Here is an 18,362-nt window from a genome sequence, read left to right as displayed (position 1 = left end):
GCATTTTATTTTCTCATCACAATACACTAATAATATATAAAATAAAGAGTTAAACAGTACAATATATTCACTAGGTGATAAAACAAAAACGTTCTTGCTTATAAAGGTAACTTTGAATCTGTTCAATTAGTTTTTCATCTAATATTCATAAAATTGTATTTGACTTTTGAACAATTAGAAAGGAGTAATGTCAGTTTCAAAATATTATTTGTAATAGAAATACAATATATTGCATTTTAATAAGTCATCAATGTGATTTTTTTCTAAGTAGAAAGTAAAATTGTCAAAATAGTGTTTCTGGAATGCAATGGGAGATTCATAGATGTAAATAGGAAGAAAAATCTGCAGTCAAAGCAGAATAATTTATATAACTTATTTTCTTAAATCCCGCTTGGTTTATATTTCTTTCCTGATATGAACTGCCAGGAGTCTTGCAGATTTTGGTGACACATAAAGTGGTTGGGATCACACAAGATACTAAATCGCAAAGACATTAATGAACGCTTATTGTAATCAAACTTCCCATGGTGGGCAAATGTCTTGGTTGGTTAAGAATGAATTTTGCTCCTTTCATTTCTCCACATGCAAATTACTATTTAACCTTCCTTTTATTACTAGGACTTTCATTTAAAAATACTTAAGATTAATTTTATGTTTAGGACTGAGCAGCACAATCTAATCATAGTTTGAAAAAGTCAAGAGTCTGTAATAAACAAAATAATTGTGGCTACTTCAGTCAATTCATCAGGGTTTTTTTTAACCTTTGTTTCTCCCAGTATCAAAAAAAAAATATGGTCAGATTAGGGAAAAAAAATTAAATCAGAATTCTGAGTTCACTGCAGTAAGGCAAGCTTGGAATAAGCAGGTTTCATAAAACAAAAAACTTTTCTTTCAATTTTTTTTCCTGTCATGATAAAACAACAACCAAGTATATACAATATTAATTTGGTATGATAGCTGAATCAGGTCAGTGTTCGCTCCAAATCATGTATTTCCTTTAAAGTTTCTTCAGACTACTTTTTAAAGAATGACATGATAGTATGTGGCAATGGAAACTTTTTATTTTTAATTTATTTGATTACTAGTTGAAAAGAGAACAGCTATGAAACAGATTGTATCTTTTGAACAGGCAAGAACATAACAGCATTTCACAAATTAAGAGAAAACAAGCAAGAGAATGCTCCAAGCCACCAGGGGAATGACAGCGAATTGCTAATCCAGCAGTGCGATTTGCATGTCAAATTTACTAAGACGATTTCCAATAAGATGTGGTGGACTTTATTCTTCTCGAGAATGTGGGATCTGCTAAACAGCATCTTTCTCCTCCTTGACACAATGGCTTAGACTTCCAATATCATAATCTGCCTGGTCCAAATTTTGGTAATGGCAATGGAGAGACTTTTACACATCCAACATTAACGGCAATGTGACACACTTGCCAGTCTATCAATCAGTGCTGATTAGTTTTGAGTGTCTCATATATTTTATTATGGAGGTGTCATTCAATCCCACATTTGCATAAATCTTTAAGACTCTTTAAGACCCTTATACAAGACCAGGTGCTATAGACTTTACCTGAAACAAACCTGTTTTAATCTTAATCTCTTGTTCCATTGTCCATGGCTTCTCATAGCCTTATGATTGGGCTCAAGTATTATGAAACATTTCAAATGAACTAGCCTAGCATTAACAGCGGCCCAGCTCTGTAATCTATCAAGTCTCATTCGCTCTATAATAGTTGATCATATGACTTCTTAGGCTCAAAACAAAACCCAGTACAGAAACTATTCCTTTTCTGAAACACCAGATATAGAAATCTATGCAAAAAGAATTTGGATATATAGAGGTATTAACAGAATTTCAATCCCCAGATTAAATTCCTCAGAGTTGAACATATTTTTCTGAGTTGCCTACAATATTTTTCTTCACAACAGAATGCAATGGTAGAGTCAACCTCTCTAAATAAAACTTGTATTGCACATTAGTGATAAAGATTAAAAACTTCTTCAAAATTAACTTGAGTCGAAATGTCTCATAAATTGAGCCAAAATGTTTCATAAACTTTTATGTGAAATACTTTTTGGGAAAAGTCAGATAACTCTGTTCTCATAACTCAAAAAGAAACTAGGAATTACAAACGGTTTGGAAAACGGAAGAACAAAATATTCACAAACAGGACATACTACCTAAGTTGGGGAAACTTAGGCTAAATGGCCATTTAAAATTTATTTTTACTTTCACTTTACCTTTTACCTTTCCCATTACAATGGCTATTTCAGAAGTATTCATTACTAATCTTAACCATGTTTCATAAAATGTGTTAATTCAGAACCGCTCTTCTGCATTCCACATTCGTAGGTGACAGAAATGCAACCGGTATATACATATATATTGCATATATTTATATTCAACAGTGCAAATAGAGAATCAAATGCAATTTTAGTGGTGACTTCAACTATTCAGAATTTTTCAATGATCAACTGCAATACAAATACATATGTGCATACATATATGATATGTATGTACATATGTATGCATATGTATATGCATATATACATATATGATGGGAGAGTTGTATCCAAAAACATAAATAATTTGGGGGAGAGTGAGCAGAAAACAAAGTTGCTTACACAAGACAACTTGCGCTCGAAAACATACGAAAGGATCATGCTTCAAAGAACCAGACATCTGAAGGGTACATACAATATTAGGACCCTCCAAAATGTGTAATTTTATTAGAGCCTTTATATGGTATGTTATCAGAAGGATGACAAATACATTTTGGAAGATCAGTAGTCATTTTTTAAATTTAAAAACATTTCCTCTCATTTCTACTTTCTTGATTTTGTTCAGAATGAAATCAGTCACAATATAAAAGCAAAGCACAATGTGAGTGCATTTGTATTGAGACTGTGGAAGGCAATGACTAATTGCTTTTACACGTTGCCAGTACACTTTGCAAAACCAACGGAGTCATTATCTCGATCAAATACTGTGTAATAGGGCCCAATGAAAACATCACCAAGAATCCAAAGAGGCCCACCAGGTGGTGGGACATCCAAGCCTGAAAATCCACTCAAACAAAGGGTTTCTCCTTGAACAGTAACCTATAGGAGAGGAAAAAGTAAAACAAATAATAAGGTAATTTGTTTTATAGCATTATTCTTTTGTATAGAATTAATTATATGGTAAAATTTAAACAATTCGAATTTAAAGCTTTACAATGTCCATATATATATATATATATATATAACAGTGATCAATTTTTCTTAATGTCTATGGAGATTCTCAGTCATCCAGGTCATGGTTGTTTCAAACTTGCTTTTTCCAAAAGGCAACTGGACTTCCTTGGTTTTTTCCTTTGAAAATGTTTTGCGTCTTATCCAAGAAGCTTCTTCAGTTCAGTTCTTGGATGAAAAGTGAAACATTTTCAAAGGAAAAAAAAAAACACGAAGTCCAGTTGCCTTTTGGAAAAAGCAGCTTTGGGACATCTTTTTTTCTTAATAACTGTGTCAAGAGTTTTTAAGGAAAAGTCATATTTTTGTTCCTGCATTTCAAGGATTGAAAACACTATTTTAATTTTTCAATTCATAACATTTTCTTACTGCTTACTACAGATTTCTCAACTAATACAAGATAATATGCAGTTAAAATTCTTCTAGATCTTTTTACAAACGCATATGTACTATTTGTTCAACATTACTCCTGACTTATCTCAGTGTATTGGGATTAGTCCATTGTACTTTCGAGAGCCCTACTATCTTCTTAAATGTGTAGAAGCAATTCAATACATGTCCAAAAGAACTATCAATAGCTACATAGGGTAGAAAATATGCCTAAAATAAGCTAGTAAGCATTGAGAGAGAGAAAATAACAGAGTGTCATGGAACTTACTTTTAAGGCATACTGTTCTGGAGTAAGAGCATAAGACTGCCCTCCCAGCACTAGAGACACAGTGGGAAGTGTAGATAGCTTATCACATGGGAGCATGTACTGCAAACAAAACAACAGAGAAGAGTAAGAACCTGCTGTGGACAAACACTGGACTATTAAGAGTGGAGAAAAATCATCTCCTTTCCTGAGAGGTGATAGAAGCCAGTAGTTAAGATGGCCTTCTCCAAAATGGTCACCCTTAGATTTATATAAAACTTTCATTGTAATGCTGCTGAGAATGGTGGGAAATATAATTAAATTAATTTGGGAGCCACCAGGTTGAGGAAGGCTGCCTAAGAAACAAATGACTAGAGGTTCACAAATATTTGTTCAATGCACCTTGTTTTCACTTAAGAGCCACTTTCAGAATCTAGTACACCTTAGGCAGAATTAACAATAAACAATTATAGAAAAACAATAAAAAGACAATCCTATGCACCTGGACAAATACATCCTCTCAAACAAAAAAGGATAACCAGCAGGGCTTCCCAAACACCTTACCCCAGAACCTGGAGAAACAGCCATATTTTTAAAGACTTCTAGATCATCATCAGGGTGGCAGCTACATAGATCTTGGGGTTAGGAGCAGCATTTTAGAGAAGACACACTTCCTGGATCCTGACACTGTTTGACTAAAGGCACTCCAACTCTGCCTAAACGTATTGGTGGGCCATCATGGGAAGTAGGTTTCCTCAGATAATAAGGCCCTAAGCCAGTGATAGCGAACCTTTTCGGTACTGAGGGCTGAAAAGGGAGCACTTTGTGGGCATGTGCTTTGCAGGTGTGCTCGTCTGGGCTGCGACCCAGAAGAAGAGCTGCCCAGGGGCATGAACGCCCTGGAAAATGAACTTCCTGTTTCCGGCACATGCATGTGCGCTGGCCAGCAATTTTTTGGTTACTGCCGTGCATGCGCACATGCTGATCTGCTGGCTGGCATGCATGCTCGCACAGAAAAATGGAAGACCAGCTCTTCCGGTTTCCGGCACTGCCGCATGCACAAAGGCCACTTGATCGGCATGTGCGCCTGCATGCCAAAACCCCAAAAGAGGAATGGGCAATGCTGCGCATGTCAGCCAACATGGCTCTGCTTGCCACTTTGGGCACGCATGCCATAGGCTTGTCATCCCGGCCCTAAGCCATGAAGGACTTTATAGTTAATAACAGCACCTTGAAGTGCATCTGGACGTTTACTATCAAATAGCGCAGCTTGCAGAGCAATGGGTGTACTGAAACATCCTATTATTGCCAATGCCACTGCATTCTGGACTACTTGAAGCTTCCAAGTCTTCTCCAAGGGCAGCCCCATGTACAGCATGAATTTCCACTTGTATTTCTTCAGCCTTCGCGTATCCATTAACTCTTATCACTCATAACTGGCATTCATAAGATTAGCAGCTACTTCCCAGAGGTGGAATCAATCTGTCTCAAGCAGAATGTTTCTGATTATGGCATAGTTTAGTACATAGCCAAAGTAGTCCCCTCTAATTCCTTCCCTTCTGAAGAGAGATGATTTGTTTTCTAACATCCACTGAAAAATTAGATATGAACAGGAAAGGATCTAAGGTAATATTGTTCCTGAGCCTTTGATTAAAGGTTGTAATGCTTCAAGAATCTGTGAAATCCAGAGGAAGCAAAGATAAATCTTTGCTTCAGTAAATCCATTTGTTTCAAAGAAGCAAACGAGCCAGATTAGCTAGAAATCTAAATTAAGAGTTTATGCTTTATTTTACTGCATGGTTAACTCTATTGTCTCTGTCATATACTGTCCCTGATATTTATGTTCTCTGTAGTTGCTCAAGTAAATTATGTGTTTTATGCAGCTTGGCACCTCTTTACTCAATACAGAATATCTTCTTTATTAGGTGATCTATCATCTTGTATCTGCCAAGAATCTTCTACTGTTATTTAGACTTTTTCTATGGCAGGTCTTTTTCACATGCGGTTTTTGGACAGCTCTGTATTTTCATCTTCTTTGCCATTAAAGGCTTTAACCTGTGACTACTTAAATGAACAAAAGAAATTTTAATTCCCTCTTTTTTCTTTTTTAAAATAATTTTATCTACTGCTTGTACGATTGATCTCCAAAGAAGGGTAAACTGATTTCCCTAATCAGATGAATCACACTAGAGGCTGAGAAGGCGGCATTACAGAATATATTCTTTTTTTTATTATTTTTCCTCAGGGTTCTTGCATAAGCTATGGAGATCCTACCTCCCTCACGTGCCAGAGTTAAAAGGGACATAATGCCTTTCTCCATAAAATAAGTGATAACTGCAATAGTTGCCAAGTAGCAACCATAGCAAGAAGGGAGTCCCAAAGAAGCTTCTGGGAAAGGAAGTTTGAGAAATTCAACCTTTCACCCAAGGGGATCATCTCTGCTGTTACTTGGTAGCAACTATGGGATGGATTGAACAGTAAAGGCCAACCCAGAATAGCTTTTCTAGCAGAGACTGCAATACAGGGAAAGGCTTAGAGCAGGGGTCCCGAACTCCTAGGCTGTGGACTGACACCAGTCCGTGGCCCACCAGGAACTGGGCGGCACGCACAAGCAAAACCCTATCTGTGCACATGCAGGATCCAGGAGTGGACGAAACCATGCCTGCCCAGCCTGTGGAAAAACCACCCTCCATTAAATCGGTCCCTGGTGCCTGAAAGGTTTTTTGCGGGGGGAGGGTCACTGGGTTGGAGCACTCATATACTATTAAAGTATGGGAAGATATCATGCCTTCCCAGCTGGAAGACATCTTGAGGGACAACGTATCAGACTCAGGGTAGATAACTTAGCCATTGAGGAGATCAACTCACCCACTCAAATTAAAGCCATTAGAAATCCAATCCTGGTTTAAAAGAATGTGGTTCCAAAGGGCTACTATCATTCATTTCGTTGCTTCCTGTAACGTGAGTTGATTTATTTTGAATGCCTTTTTTCTCCATTTTTAAATCTCTGTGAACCATTTCATGGAGGGTAGATCACAACTGTTTTCAATACTCAAATGTGCCTTACAATTTGTTTGTAAGGTTATGATACTAGTAGTTTTACTTTTTTTTTTAATTCCTAAAATGAAATCTGGCTTTTTTGTTGTCATTATGAGGGACTGACGGCTGACGATTTCACTAAATCCGAAGATTTTTATTCAGTATTTATTATTTCGACTTGAAGGTTAATTAACATCTCAGCAAAGAAGCCTTTTTATCCAGAAAAGAAGGAATTATATTTCTATGTCTTCAAATATTATGCAGAACAGAAACATTGAGCAGTTATTACATTCTGACATGAAGAATTCCACTAGTTTGTGTTTTTTTTCTTAAACATTAGAAAATTTATTAAAATTTATTATGGCTAGGACTCCATATTTTGGCATGGGAGGCAAATTACAAAACTGTCAAATAAATTATTCAAAATAGTAGAACTTTGAACTAGAAAGAAAGCTATGTTTTGATGGCAAGTCAACACGAAGTAGATGTATCTGAACCTGACCTAAATTTAAACCAATGTATAAATAACAATATTTCATTAATTGAAGATGAATGCTTAGCATCAAGTTCAGACTGTAGTGAGATTAGAGTCAAATAAATAAGCAAACACACAAGTTAGTAAGTCTAACATCTACAGTACAATAGACTAATTCCTGTCTGAATTTACCTGTCCTTTAATGATTGGCTTGGCTCCAATGGCTTTCTGCAACTCTTTAATTTCCTTTGTTGGACCCGTAATAAGTGATGTTCCTGTGTCTACTATAGCTTCACAGCCATCCGGGCACACAGTAAGGCCATTGGCAACATCAACCCTGGAAGGAAAGATAGATCTCAGTTTTTTTTTTCCTTAAGAACCCAGGAACATAAAATCAAAACCTTGCACAGGTACATTGAATACAATTACTACTGGAAATTATATGAAACAGACTTTTACACATGTTCCAACATAATATATGTAGCTCACAGTTAAACCATGGGGTCTTTGGTGCTCTGAGATTGTTTGCTTGCAGATGTTTCATTATCCAATTATGTGACAACATTAGTATGAGTAAGTATTCCCTGTTTATATACCACTTGTCCTGCCAGTGTTGGTGGGTGTTTTCTTTTTGGTAGTTCCTTGATAAAGTTTTTGGTTTCTGTTTGACTGTCTGGTGTTAATCCCTGTTTATCTAGGTGTTGGTTGCTGGAGAGGATGTGTTCTGGAATTTTTGTTTGCTTCTTAGCTTTTTTATTATCTTTTGAATGGTGTGTAAATATGGTTTAACTCTATGTATCTATTGATGGCTGATTTGTCTGAATGTCAGGCTTCTAGGAATTCCCTAGTATTTTTGGATTTGGCTTGGTCTAAGATGCTAAAAGTTTTCCAATTGAGATTGTGTTTGAGTCTTTCTATATGTTGTGAAATAAATTTTCATTGTGTCTTCTGACTGCTAGTTGGTGTTCTTGGATGCACGCTGCTAATGTTCTGCCTGCCTGTCATACATAGTTGTTATAGTACTTACACTGTATGTTGTAAATGACTTTTTTGTTGTTGTTCTTGGGCCACTTGGGTCTTTTGGCTTGCTTAAAATGTTTAGGAAGGCTTTAATTGGTTTGGGTGCTAAGAGATGTACTATGGTTGTAATAATATGTTAGCTGTTTGTAAGATGTTTTTCATGTATGGTATTATCCTTTTCACAGCTTATCCTAGTTGTGCTAAGGGAATGGTAAGGTACTTTTTGATAAAAGTTGTGTGGGTAACAATTCTGTTGGAAGGTATTATATAGGCAGTCTTTTTTCTGATGTCCAGGTTTTTGCAGTGTGTTTGTGTCCATCAGAATAATGTTCTTACACAGAAACTCTTGTGGGAAATTGGACTCTTAATTTTGATAATGGAGCCCTTGGTTAGTGTGGGTTGTTTTGGGATAGACTTGCATTTCTAGTTTGTTACTGTTTTCTCTCCCAATGAGGATACCCAGGAAGGGGAGTTATTTTCTTTTTCCCCTGTGAATTTTATTTCTTTAAGGATATTGTTGATTCTCTCGTGCACCTTTTTAACTATGATGGTGTTATCTATATACTAGATCCATACTTTTGGTTTCTGTGTGGGAGCGCTTCTAGACAATGCATTAACATCTCTGCTTTGAGATTTGAGCACCAGCGTTAAGTTTCATCTCAGAACTTGGTTGCTGGTCCTGAAAAATCACCACTCTCTCCCAACCAAATCCAAAACGACTAGGGAATTCCTAGAAACTTGGCATTCAGACAAAGCAGTCATCAATCAATACACTAAGGGATCAAAATATTTCTCATTTCTTGTTTCTAATAGTACAGGGATGTGGGTAGGAATAAGAAACTGGACAACAGAAACAAATTCAACACATATTCTTCCCTGTACGTAACAAGCACAATATGCAGCAACAAACTGAAGTCTGTGGAAGTTACACTATTATACCACAGTGAAGATACCTTTCAGGAGGATGAGACATTTAAAACCAATCTTCCTCCTTTCCACCCCAATTCTCCTTCTGCAGCAAGTTAGGTCTAAAAAGGACCACCCTTTTTAGACATTGCCATCTATGTTACTAAATGTTATATGCCATAAGGCAACATTCTGCTATAGAATGGTTTAGACCAGTGGGTTTCAACCTTCCTAATGCTGCGATCCTTTAATACAGTTCCTCATGTTGTGGTGACCCCCCAACCATAAAATTATTTTATGTTTTCCATATTTTTTCAAAAATATGTGTTTTCCGATGGTTTAAGGCGACCCCTGTGAAAGGGTCATTTGACCCCCAAAGGGGTCCCGACCCACAGGTTGAGAACCACTGGTTTAGACTTATCTAAACCTATAGGCTAGTAAGATACAGACATTGTTTAACTGGGAGATGCCCAGAATTGGTTATAACATGGGTGGCTCTATAAATATTGTAAGTAAGTAAGTAAGTAAGTAAGTAAGTAAGTAAATAAATAATTAAATAAACAAACAAACAAACAAACAAACTAGGTATACAGGATAGCCAAAGCAAAGCAAACTTACTTATCCATATGGACTTGCCAATAAGCTTTACGAGTTACGTTCACCCAACTGAAGTCTCCAGAATAATACTGGGAATCTGTTCCTCCCAAAAGCAATTCCCCTCCAGTTTGGCCTTTTGGATCCCTTGAAGAGACAATACACAAGTGCAGAAAGAAAGAAAAATCAGTACAAACAAGGAGATAGTCTCTGAGCTGCTTAATTTACAGAAACAATGAAGAATAAAGGACACAAGCAAACCAAAAGGTTTACAGATCGTGTAGGATCTGACATACTTTCATAGAATCTTAGCAAAGCAACATTATTAAATATAACTTGAATGTTCCTTGAAGGATATCAACAACTTTGAAATCCTAACAAGTCTCACTCGTAAGTCCAAACTGAATTCAGCAGAACCTGCTTCAAAGACAAGAGATATCTGTTTGGGCATTTATTATTTATATAATTAGGAGCAATGACGTGCGGTGAGGTTTATGGCTGGTGAGGCTGGTGACATCATCAGGAAGGCAGGGAATGGGACCACGTGGGACCACCACCAGGCAGCCTCAGCCTCATGCACACCTGGTCCCATTCCCCGCCTTCCTGAGTCAACATGAAGGGGACCGCGGAGCGCACTCCTCCTGCACACATCCCATTCTGCGCCTTCCTGAGTCAACATGAAGGGGACCGCGAAGTGCGAGCCGGCGGAGCGTGCTCCGCGGTACCCTTCATGTTGACTCAGGAAGGCAGGGAATCGGACCACTTGTGCCTTTCCCCTTTTCCCTTTTTTTTTTCTTTTCATGATGAGAGCAGTGAGGCTCTGCCTCCCCTGCCTCCCCTGCCCGCACATCCCTGATTGGGAGTGTGCTCTGATAGTTCAAGGGCCTTCAAAAAGTTCCAAATCTGCATCTTTGTAGAAAGATCGCATTGTTTAAAACTGTAGGTAAAATGGACATGGTCTCCTAAGTATATCTTGATTCATATCTATTGACAATGAGGCTATTGCTTTGAAAATGGATGGGTCTCCAGCTCTTATGCTCTAAAAACTGGATATATAGCAAGGGTGGACATAAAATTAGACAAGACTGATACTCACCTGTTTAGATAAAAAGAAAATATGTTCTTTTCCAATAATCCCTGTCCTATTACATTATCAAAGAAAGGTGCTACTTTATCCACAGAAATCTTGGGGTATGCCAGGCCAAGAATGCCATCAAACTTTGCAGCAATAAAAGTGATGCCAGGCTCCTTGGTAGCTTCACCAAACAACTGGTCCTTGACACACAGGTCACCAATCTAATAGGAAAAGCAACAGGAAGGAAGAAGTCAAAATGCACACTTAAATCACATCTGGAAATGGCAATATTCAGTTGATACACCTCAATGAACACTGTATGATATAGAGCAATCAAAACACAAATATCTAGAAATTCCTAAATGGATTGCTTAGTGCTTTGCACTCTATGTAGGATAACAGTATCATCCTAATTTAGCCACTTCCTTCAAATGAACTGGGTGACTATGCTGCTAAATCTATTGTTGGGAACTGTAGTTCAGCCAAATTTAGAAACGGCATATTATTCATCAACCGTATAAACTCATATTACTTCGTTAAAGACTTAAAAAGTTTTAAATAAGCAATTCCCCCCTCCCCAAGGAATCAAACAATTAAATAACTTGCTAAAAAGGTTCTTGATTATGGATGAAAAGAGAGCTTCACATTTTGACAAAACTAAAATCCAATAAAGATAAAGGAAGATTATGCAGGGAAAAAAACCCATGAAGAATATCACCTGGATTAGGAAACACACAAGCAAGGAAATGTACAGGACAGAAGAAGCTAATTAATCCATTAAATAAATAGTTAGTAGGGGGAGGACATATCTAAAGACATATCCATTTTTTTAATTCTTAGCATTGGGACTTTTAATTTTTTGAGTGAAAACTCCTGCTATTTTTTTCCAAAGGAAGGTAAAAAAGATGACCCCATATTAGACTATTAAAAGTGAAGAAAAATCAGGATGTATAGATAATAAAATTATGAGTAAGGTAATAGCTTGGATTCATATTACTAGGGCTGCGAGATAAATGATCCATGAAGAGCTACACATTTCCTTGAAATGTGTTTTTACCTGAAAAGAGTTCTTTTAATTCAACGTTTCCCCATCACGAATCTTCACTGCTTTATTTGCTTTTCTGTTATAGATGACTAAAAGTGCAATGGCAGTATTTAGAGAAAAATAAAGCCAAGCTTGTAAAGAAGCTTGAGCTCATTTTTTATGAAATGACAAAATGGAAAAAACTTCTATTCCAAAAGGCCTGAATAGCCTCTTACATTTGTTTGTTTAGGATGGTTTCTTTTTTCTGAATAAGTAAGATGTTCAGTAAACATTTGCCTTTTAAAATGAGAAGATACAATCATATGATATCTATACACACTTTCAAATATTTCTCAGAACCGCAATGAAGTAAAGCTAATACAGTGGGGGTGGGGGGTGGGGGTAGTATTTTGGTTAAAGAAATGGAACCTTTTATGACTTAAATAATGAAATGCTGTCATTGTACTAACCGTCACAGTATCCTGGCTGAGATATCCTGAAAGGCTTCCAGTACCATAATGGATGGCAAAATCTGTGCCATTTTTTACGTATGTGCTAGATTTTGAAGAATCATACTTATGATGTATCACTGCAGAAAGAACATAAGGACTGTAAGATGACCACATGCATGAAACTAATGTACACAATTTAATTGACTGTATGCTCTAAATAAAAACCATGGATACTCAAATATAGATGTGGAAGGCAAGACAGTAGCCAAATTAATAGCATAGATATTCCTCATTTAATGACCACAAGTTCAGCAACAATTCAAAGTTACAAGGGCGCTGAACGAGTGGCACTTATGGCCAGTGTTTCTAGTGACTATTGTTGTATCTCCTGCAGTCCCGTAATTGCAACTCAGTTGCTTGGCATCCAACACACAATTATAACATTGTATACTGCAGTCATGTCATCATCATTTGCAACCTTCACTGTCAGTTTTTAACAAGCAAAGTAGATGGGGAAGCGGCAGGAGGTCACAAATAGCAGCCACATGTTACTGCACTTAGCACTGTCGTTGGATTCCCCTAATGATGGCAACCGGAAGTGCCAGAAGTGCTGTTGCTAAGTTGCATGGTTATGTGCCATCATGCTTTATGCCCACATTGCTTAGCGACAGAATTTCCAGTTCCAATTGCTGCCATTAAGCGAGGACTACTTGTACTTAGTTCTCATTGCGTTTTTAATTTGCTTTCCACGTTGCAACAGACAGATGGGATCGATATAAACAAAGGGAAAGAGATGTATTTTGGCTGACATCATTTAAGATCCGATAAGGAGAATGTACTTTGTGAATTCTATCTATAATTCTGAATTCTAATTCAATCTTGTGGTGAAAAAAAGCAGAGACATGTATATATTTTTTGCTAATGTCATCATAACCCCCCTCCCCCAATAGACAGATATCTCTATGGCTTATTTTATCTACTTTTCAGAACTCAATCTAAAGGATTGAACTTTGGTTTAAAACACTGGAGAAAGGCATACAAAATGCTTTATTTCAGCTGCAGGAAACTAAGAAACACTTAAAATTATATAATTTTAAAATATTCCACCCCTGTTATTAATCTGCATCGTTATACCTGTTCTGCAACATCTTAAGCAGAGGAAAATAACTAGAACAAGTATTATTTGCCTTAAAAATATGGACCAAAGCCATATACTTTACTCAATTCATGTACTGCTTTATTCATGCCCTCATAAAGAAAATCAATCAAATAGAACTAAGAAACCACAGAGGAGAAAAGTGGCTTTTGGAGTCTTTTATACTCTTTGTGAGATTCAACATTTATAAGTTTAAACCTGAAGTAGCTCTGTCCCTTTTCAAGTGCCATCTGCTGATAAATATCCTCTGCTGAGAAGTGTCCACTTGAATTAAGGAATTTTTTTTTTTTGAGTAGGGCAACTAACTACCAGAATGCAGCTTTTTATTTGGAATCATTAACAAAGGTGACTTTTTTAAAGTTTTCCTAAGAATCCAGAAAATAAATGGAAAAATCCCATTTTGGCTGTTAAATTAGGCTAGAAAAGAGTATGTGAGAATTGGCTAACCTGGCATATTTTTTTTTCAAGAATCTCCAAATTTGAGAAAGTAGAATATGAATACAGGACTTGTACTTTTTAAAGAGAATTGGAGATAATTTGAAACAGTTTACTTCCCATGTTGTTCACTTTTTTCAGCCCTATTCAACTCTGATCAAAATTATTTAATTATTCTTATTACAAATTGAACCTTTTCCTTCAGTTGTTAGCTCTCCAGTACAATGGAAGTAGAGTTGTATTACAGTTTCATCAAGTTTAGTAATTTCAAAAGAGAATGCTTAAGTCTGAAGCTACAAATATGAAAGATAATCTCTCTTTAACCTACATTTTAAATCATCTAGTTAATTTGGAAGGGTGCATTGGCTTCATTTTGTGTGTTGTAACTCTCATCTTTTTAATCCAACAGGGTTGGAGGATGGGAGAAGTTGCACAGAACTGTTTGGAAGATGAGTTTATTATGATCTCTAGTGGGGTATGGATTTGCTTCAGAAGTTCATCACACACAGAAAGTGGTCCATTTATTTCAGGAATTAGGAAACACACTTCAGTGAATTTAAGAGAGGCAGAGTAACAATAAGATACTTATCACAACTGTCAGTATTGAGAGAAAAACAAAACAGAATAATCAAATCAGGCATCACACATAGCTAAAAAGCTATGGAAGCTCTAGAAAATGAAGTAAAAAGCAGTACATAAACACAATATGACAACAGCTAGAACACCCATAATACATTAAAATATTGGCTTCATAAACCTCCAACAAAGGCAGAGTAACAAACATAAAAATACAAAAGAAACAATGGTACGGTGCTTTTTAAGAGAATGTCTTCCAAAATAATTCTATTTTCAACAGCTTCCTAAAGTACAGCAGAAAAATACAGGAGGAGTTGATCTTCATAAATAATTATTCCAGAGTATTATCACTACTACAGAAAAGTAGTGCCTTCTAGCTTTGGGCACTTTTGGGAAACCCGGGACTACAATTACTTCTCTCTCAGGGGTTGGTGAGTTGAGTCAGTTCTGGTTGGAGCATATATATGGGATTTATCTAAATGTCATTCTGCCAGAAATTAAAATTCCCCCTCCTTATAATATCCTCCTCCAAATTTCTTCCATTGAGTTGACCAACAACCTGGAATAGAACTGGAGGACACTTAAGAATTCAGTTGAAAGGAAGAGAAGAACTCCAGATTGATATATAAAAATCCACTGTATACGTTGGATATAGCCCAAGAAAGCAGTTGAGGGAATCTTCAGAAGAAATCAATTTCTTATACAGTTTCTGTACCTGTGGCGGGCTCTAGGTGGTACAGCCTGGTACAGCCATATCGATAGTAGCCGGGAGCAGCGGCCACCCTACCGGTACGGTGACTTGTTTGGCCCACCTGAGTTCTATAGCTGTTTATAACACATCTGGCCAATTGTGCACGCGCGCACAGCATGCGGCACTTGCACAACCACCACCAAGCAGCTGGATGTCGCAGGGTGGTGGCATGCTCATGCATGCAATGCCTGACTAGGGCGCCCAGCCCTGTGCACAACGTACCGGTTGTGACAGGATCTGGAACCCACTACTGCTACGTACCAGCAAAAGTTCAGTAGCTGGGCTGAGAAACAGTGTATAGACAACCAAGGTTTTCATATACTTTGATGAGCAATAGAGGAGTCATCCTATATTGATAGAACATACAGGTAAATTTATAATCGTATGGGATGGTCTTGTACAAATCAGCCAACTATGAGGTTTTACGAAAGCAAGAACGGATACTTACAGCAGGCAATATCCAGCAAGCCACAGTGAACAGATGGCACCCAGAGGTTTGATGAGCCAGTATCAAAGACTACAGTAAACTTCTGTTGTGGAGTCCCAATACCTATCTCCCCATAATACTGTGCCTGAAAAAGAAAATGACATGCAAGGACAATAAATAACTAAGAATTCCTCAAGTGAGAAACAGAGAGGGAAGAGGACCATTCCAAGCTGTTATATAACTCTATATAGATCCAAAAGATGCTTCATCCAGCTACACTGCTAATTACATTGTTCATTATTTTAGAGAACATATGAATGTCAGGACACGGCAATAATAATCAGTCTCAGAAATGAAAAGTAAAATACAAAATCTTTCTCACTTCTATTATTAAGATTTATAGGGAAAAGGCAGCAATAGGAAAGGATACTCATCATTAGGATGCTACAATAGGGAGGTTTTAAGAGAATGTCCAACAACAGAGTTTTTGACATCCAAAGTCAAAAAAATTCAGTTAGGTGTTTTCTAATATTTTATGAACAAAAAGCATCATGTATGCACCTTGAGTTGTACAAAATAAAGATGGGATATGATAATAACAGCAGCAACAATTTATTCCCTCCATCCTGGAATGAATTGTTAACATCTATTACGTGCAAGAAAAGACAAGTAAATCTTCTTACTGCCCAAACTCCCAGCCACTATGAAATAATCAATTATAAAAACTTCAGCTTGTTCTGCTTCTTGGTCACCAAGAACATACAAGAGAATGTAGGAAAAGCAATATACGGAGTATGATACCAACAAAAAAAACACAACTAAAGGAAGAATCCTTAATTCATTGCTTCAACAGGCTTCACTTAAAAATATTAATAATTAATATTTTGCAATTTTTTTCCAGAAGAGAGTAAGATCTTGAGCTTCTCCCTTTGTTGAATTTTTTCCCCTTTCTCAGCTCTCTCATTCTTCAAATTAGATACTGCTTTATAATGCACTTTTCATTCTGTTTTAAGACCTTTGCTGTTTATCCCAACATTTCTGTGTTCAGACCTATAACGTAACAAGCTTCCATGCAAAATTGTGCTACTTTCAACAGCCTTCAACTATTATTTAGCAAATGTATATTTCCTACTAATTGTCTGGAATAGAACTGGCACAGCCAAAAGGAAACTTAAGTCTGCTTGGCCAAGGTCCAATATGGAAAGGATCCGTTACCACGTGAAAATGACTCATTACGAGCTGCACCTGTCTGTGTATTGTTATACAAAATAAAAGAAAGCTGTTTGGAAGGACTAGTCGATAAGAGTGGCCAAGTGTTGCTATTCACAACTGTTGAACTGTTTCTACATTCATTCATATCTACTTTTGTTTTAGAAATAGAACTACAATATACACATTTATGCACACTGTAATTGTTGGTCCATATGGAGCATAGGTTTCTGCTAATTTAGAAATGTGTGTGCAGATTTCTCCAGCACAGTTAATCAAAGAAGTATAACAACAGAAGGACAATAGGTAACCTTCAGTAGCTAATATAATGGCAGTTTGGAATTGATTATACCAGTGATGGCGAACCTATGGCATGCGTGCCACAGATGGCATGCGGAGCCATCTGTCAGGGCACGCGAGGCGCTTCCCTGTCAGCTGGCCAGCGCGCATGCGGTTTGCTGAGGGTCGTTTTGAGTGCTCTGAAGGCTTCAGGGAAGCCTCTTGAAGGTCCCTGAAGCCTTTGGAGCAGTCAAAACGACCCTCCGAGCAAACCGGAAGTCACTTCCGGTTTGCTCGGACGGTCGTTTTAACTGCTTCGGAGGCTTCAGGGAAGCCTCCTGAAGGTCCCTGAAGCCTCCAGAGGGCTTCTGGGGACCGGGGGAGGCTGTTTTCGCCCTCCCCATGCTCCTATAAAGCCTCTGGAGCCTGGGGAGGGCGAGAAAAACATGCAAAAATGGGGGGGTCGCACTTGTAGTGCGCACATGTGCATTGGGGGGGTGTCACACATTGCATTATGGGTGTGGCACGCCTGCACACGACCCCCCTGCACTCCCACCACTTATGGCACGTGAGCCAAAAAAGGTTCGCCATCGCTGGATTATACTCTAGCTAAGCAATTCCCAAACTGTCAATTTTGTCAAAGTAGTTACTTCCATTGAAAGTGAACTTAGAAACTTTGGAGCAATTGTATAAATATAGTTCATAGCTGCTAACATACACATGGTGTTTTATTCTTGTACTTCTCATTCTAGCAACACAGCTGGCACACCATCTATCCTCTACAGGGAGTCATCAAATTATGACCATTCATTTAATGATGGCTCAAAGTTATGATGGCACTGAAAACAGTGACATGATGGTTCTCGCAGTTATGACCATTGGAATGTCTCCACGGGCACAAAATCAAAATTTGGGCACTTGGCAATTAGCCTGTATTTATGATGGTTGCACTGTCCCAGGGTCACATAATTGCTATTTAGGACCTTCTCAGGGGGCTTCCAAAAATTCAATGAGGAAAATCTGATTCACTTAAAGACTGTGGTGATTTATTTAAATGACCGTAAAAATCAGGCC

The 18,362-nt window shown here is 37.5% G+C and overlaps 1 protein-coding gene across 1 annotated transcript in view; it reads right to left on the bottom strand.

Moving 5' to 3' along the window:
- Positions 1–1,043: 1,043 nt before the first annotated feature.
- Positions 1,044–18,362, bottom strand: part of CTSD (cathepsin D) — a 31,767-nt gene continuing 14,448 nt past the window's right edge. Inside the window, exons 3-9 of the mRNA XM_081935462.1 lie at positions 15,822–15,945; positions 12,474–12,592; positions 11,001–11,200; positions 9,929–10,051; positions 7,577–7,721; positions 3,895–3,993; positions 1,044–3,107 (exon numbers count right to left, since the gene is read on the bottom strand). Coding sequence (XP_081791588.1) covers positions 2,937–3,107; positions 3,895–3,993; positions 7,577–7,721; positions 9,929–10,051; positions 11,001–11,200; positions 12,474–12,592; positions 15,822–15,945 — 981 coding nt within the window. The 3' untranslated portion in view covers positions 1,044–2,936. The remainder of the gene's footprint in view (positions 3,108–3,894; positions 3,994–7,576; positions 7,722–9,928; positions 10,052–11,000; positions 11,201–12,473; positions 12,593–15,821; positions 15,946–18,362) is intronic.

The sequence above is a fragment of the Natrix helvetica genome, assembly GCF_964273705.1.
Source record: "Natrix helvetica genome assembly, chromosome: 1".
Classification (NCBI taxonomy): Eukaryota; Metazoa; Chordata; class Lepidosauria; order Squamata; family Natricidae; genus Natrix; species Natrix helvetica.
Note: the sequence above shows the minus strand (reverse complement) of the source record. Positions and strands in the feature narration are given on the sequence as shown.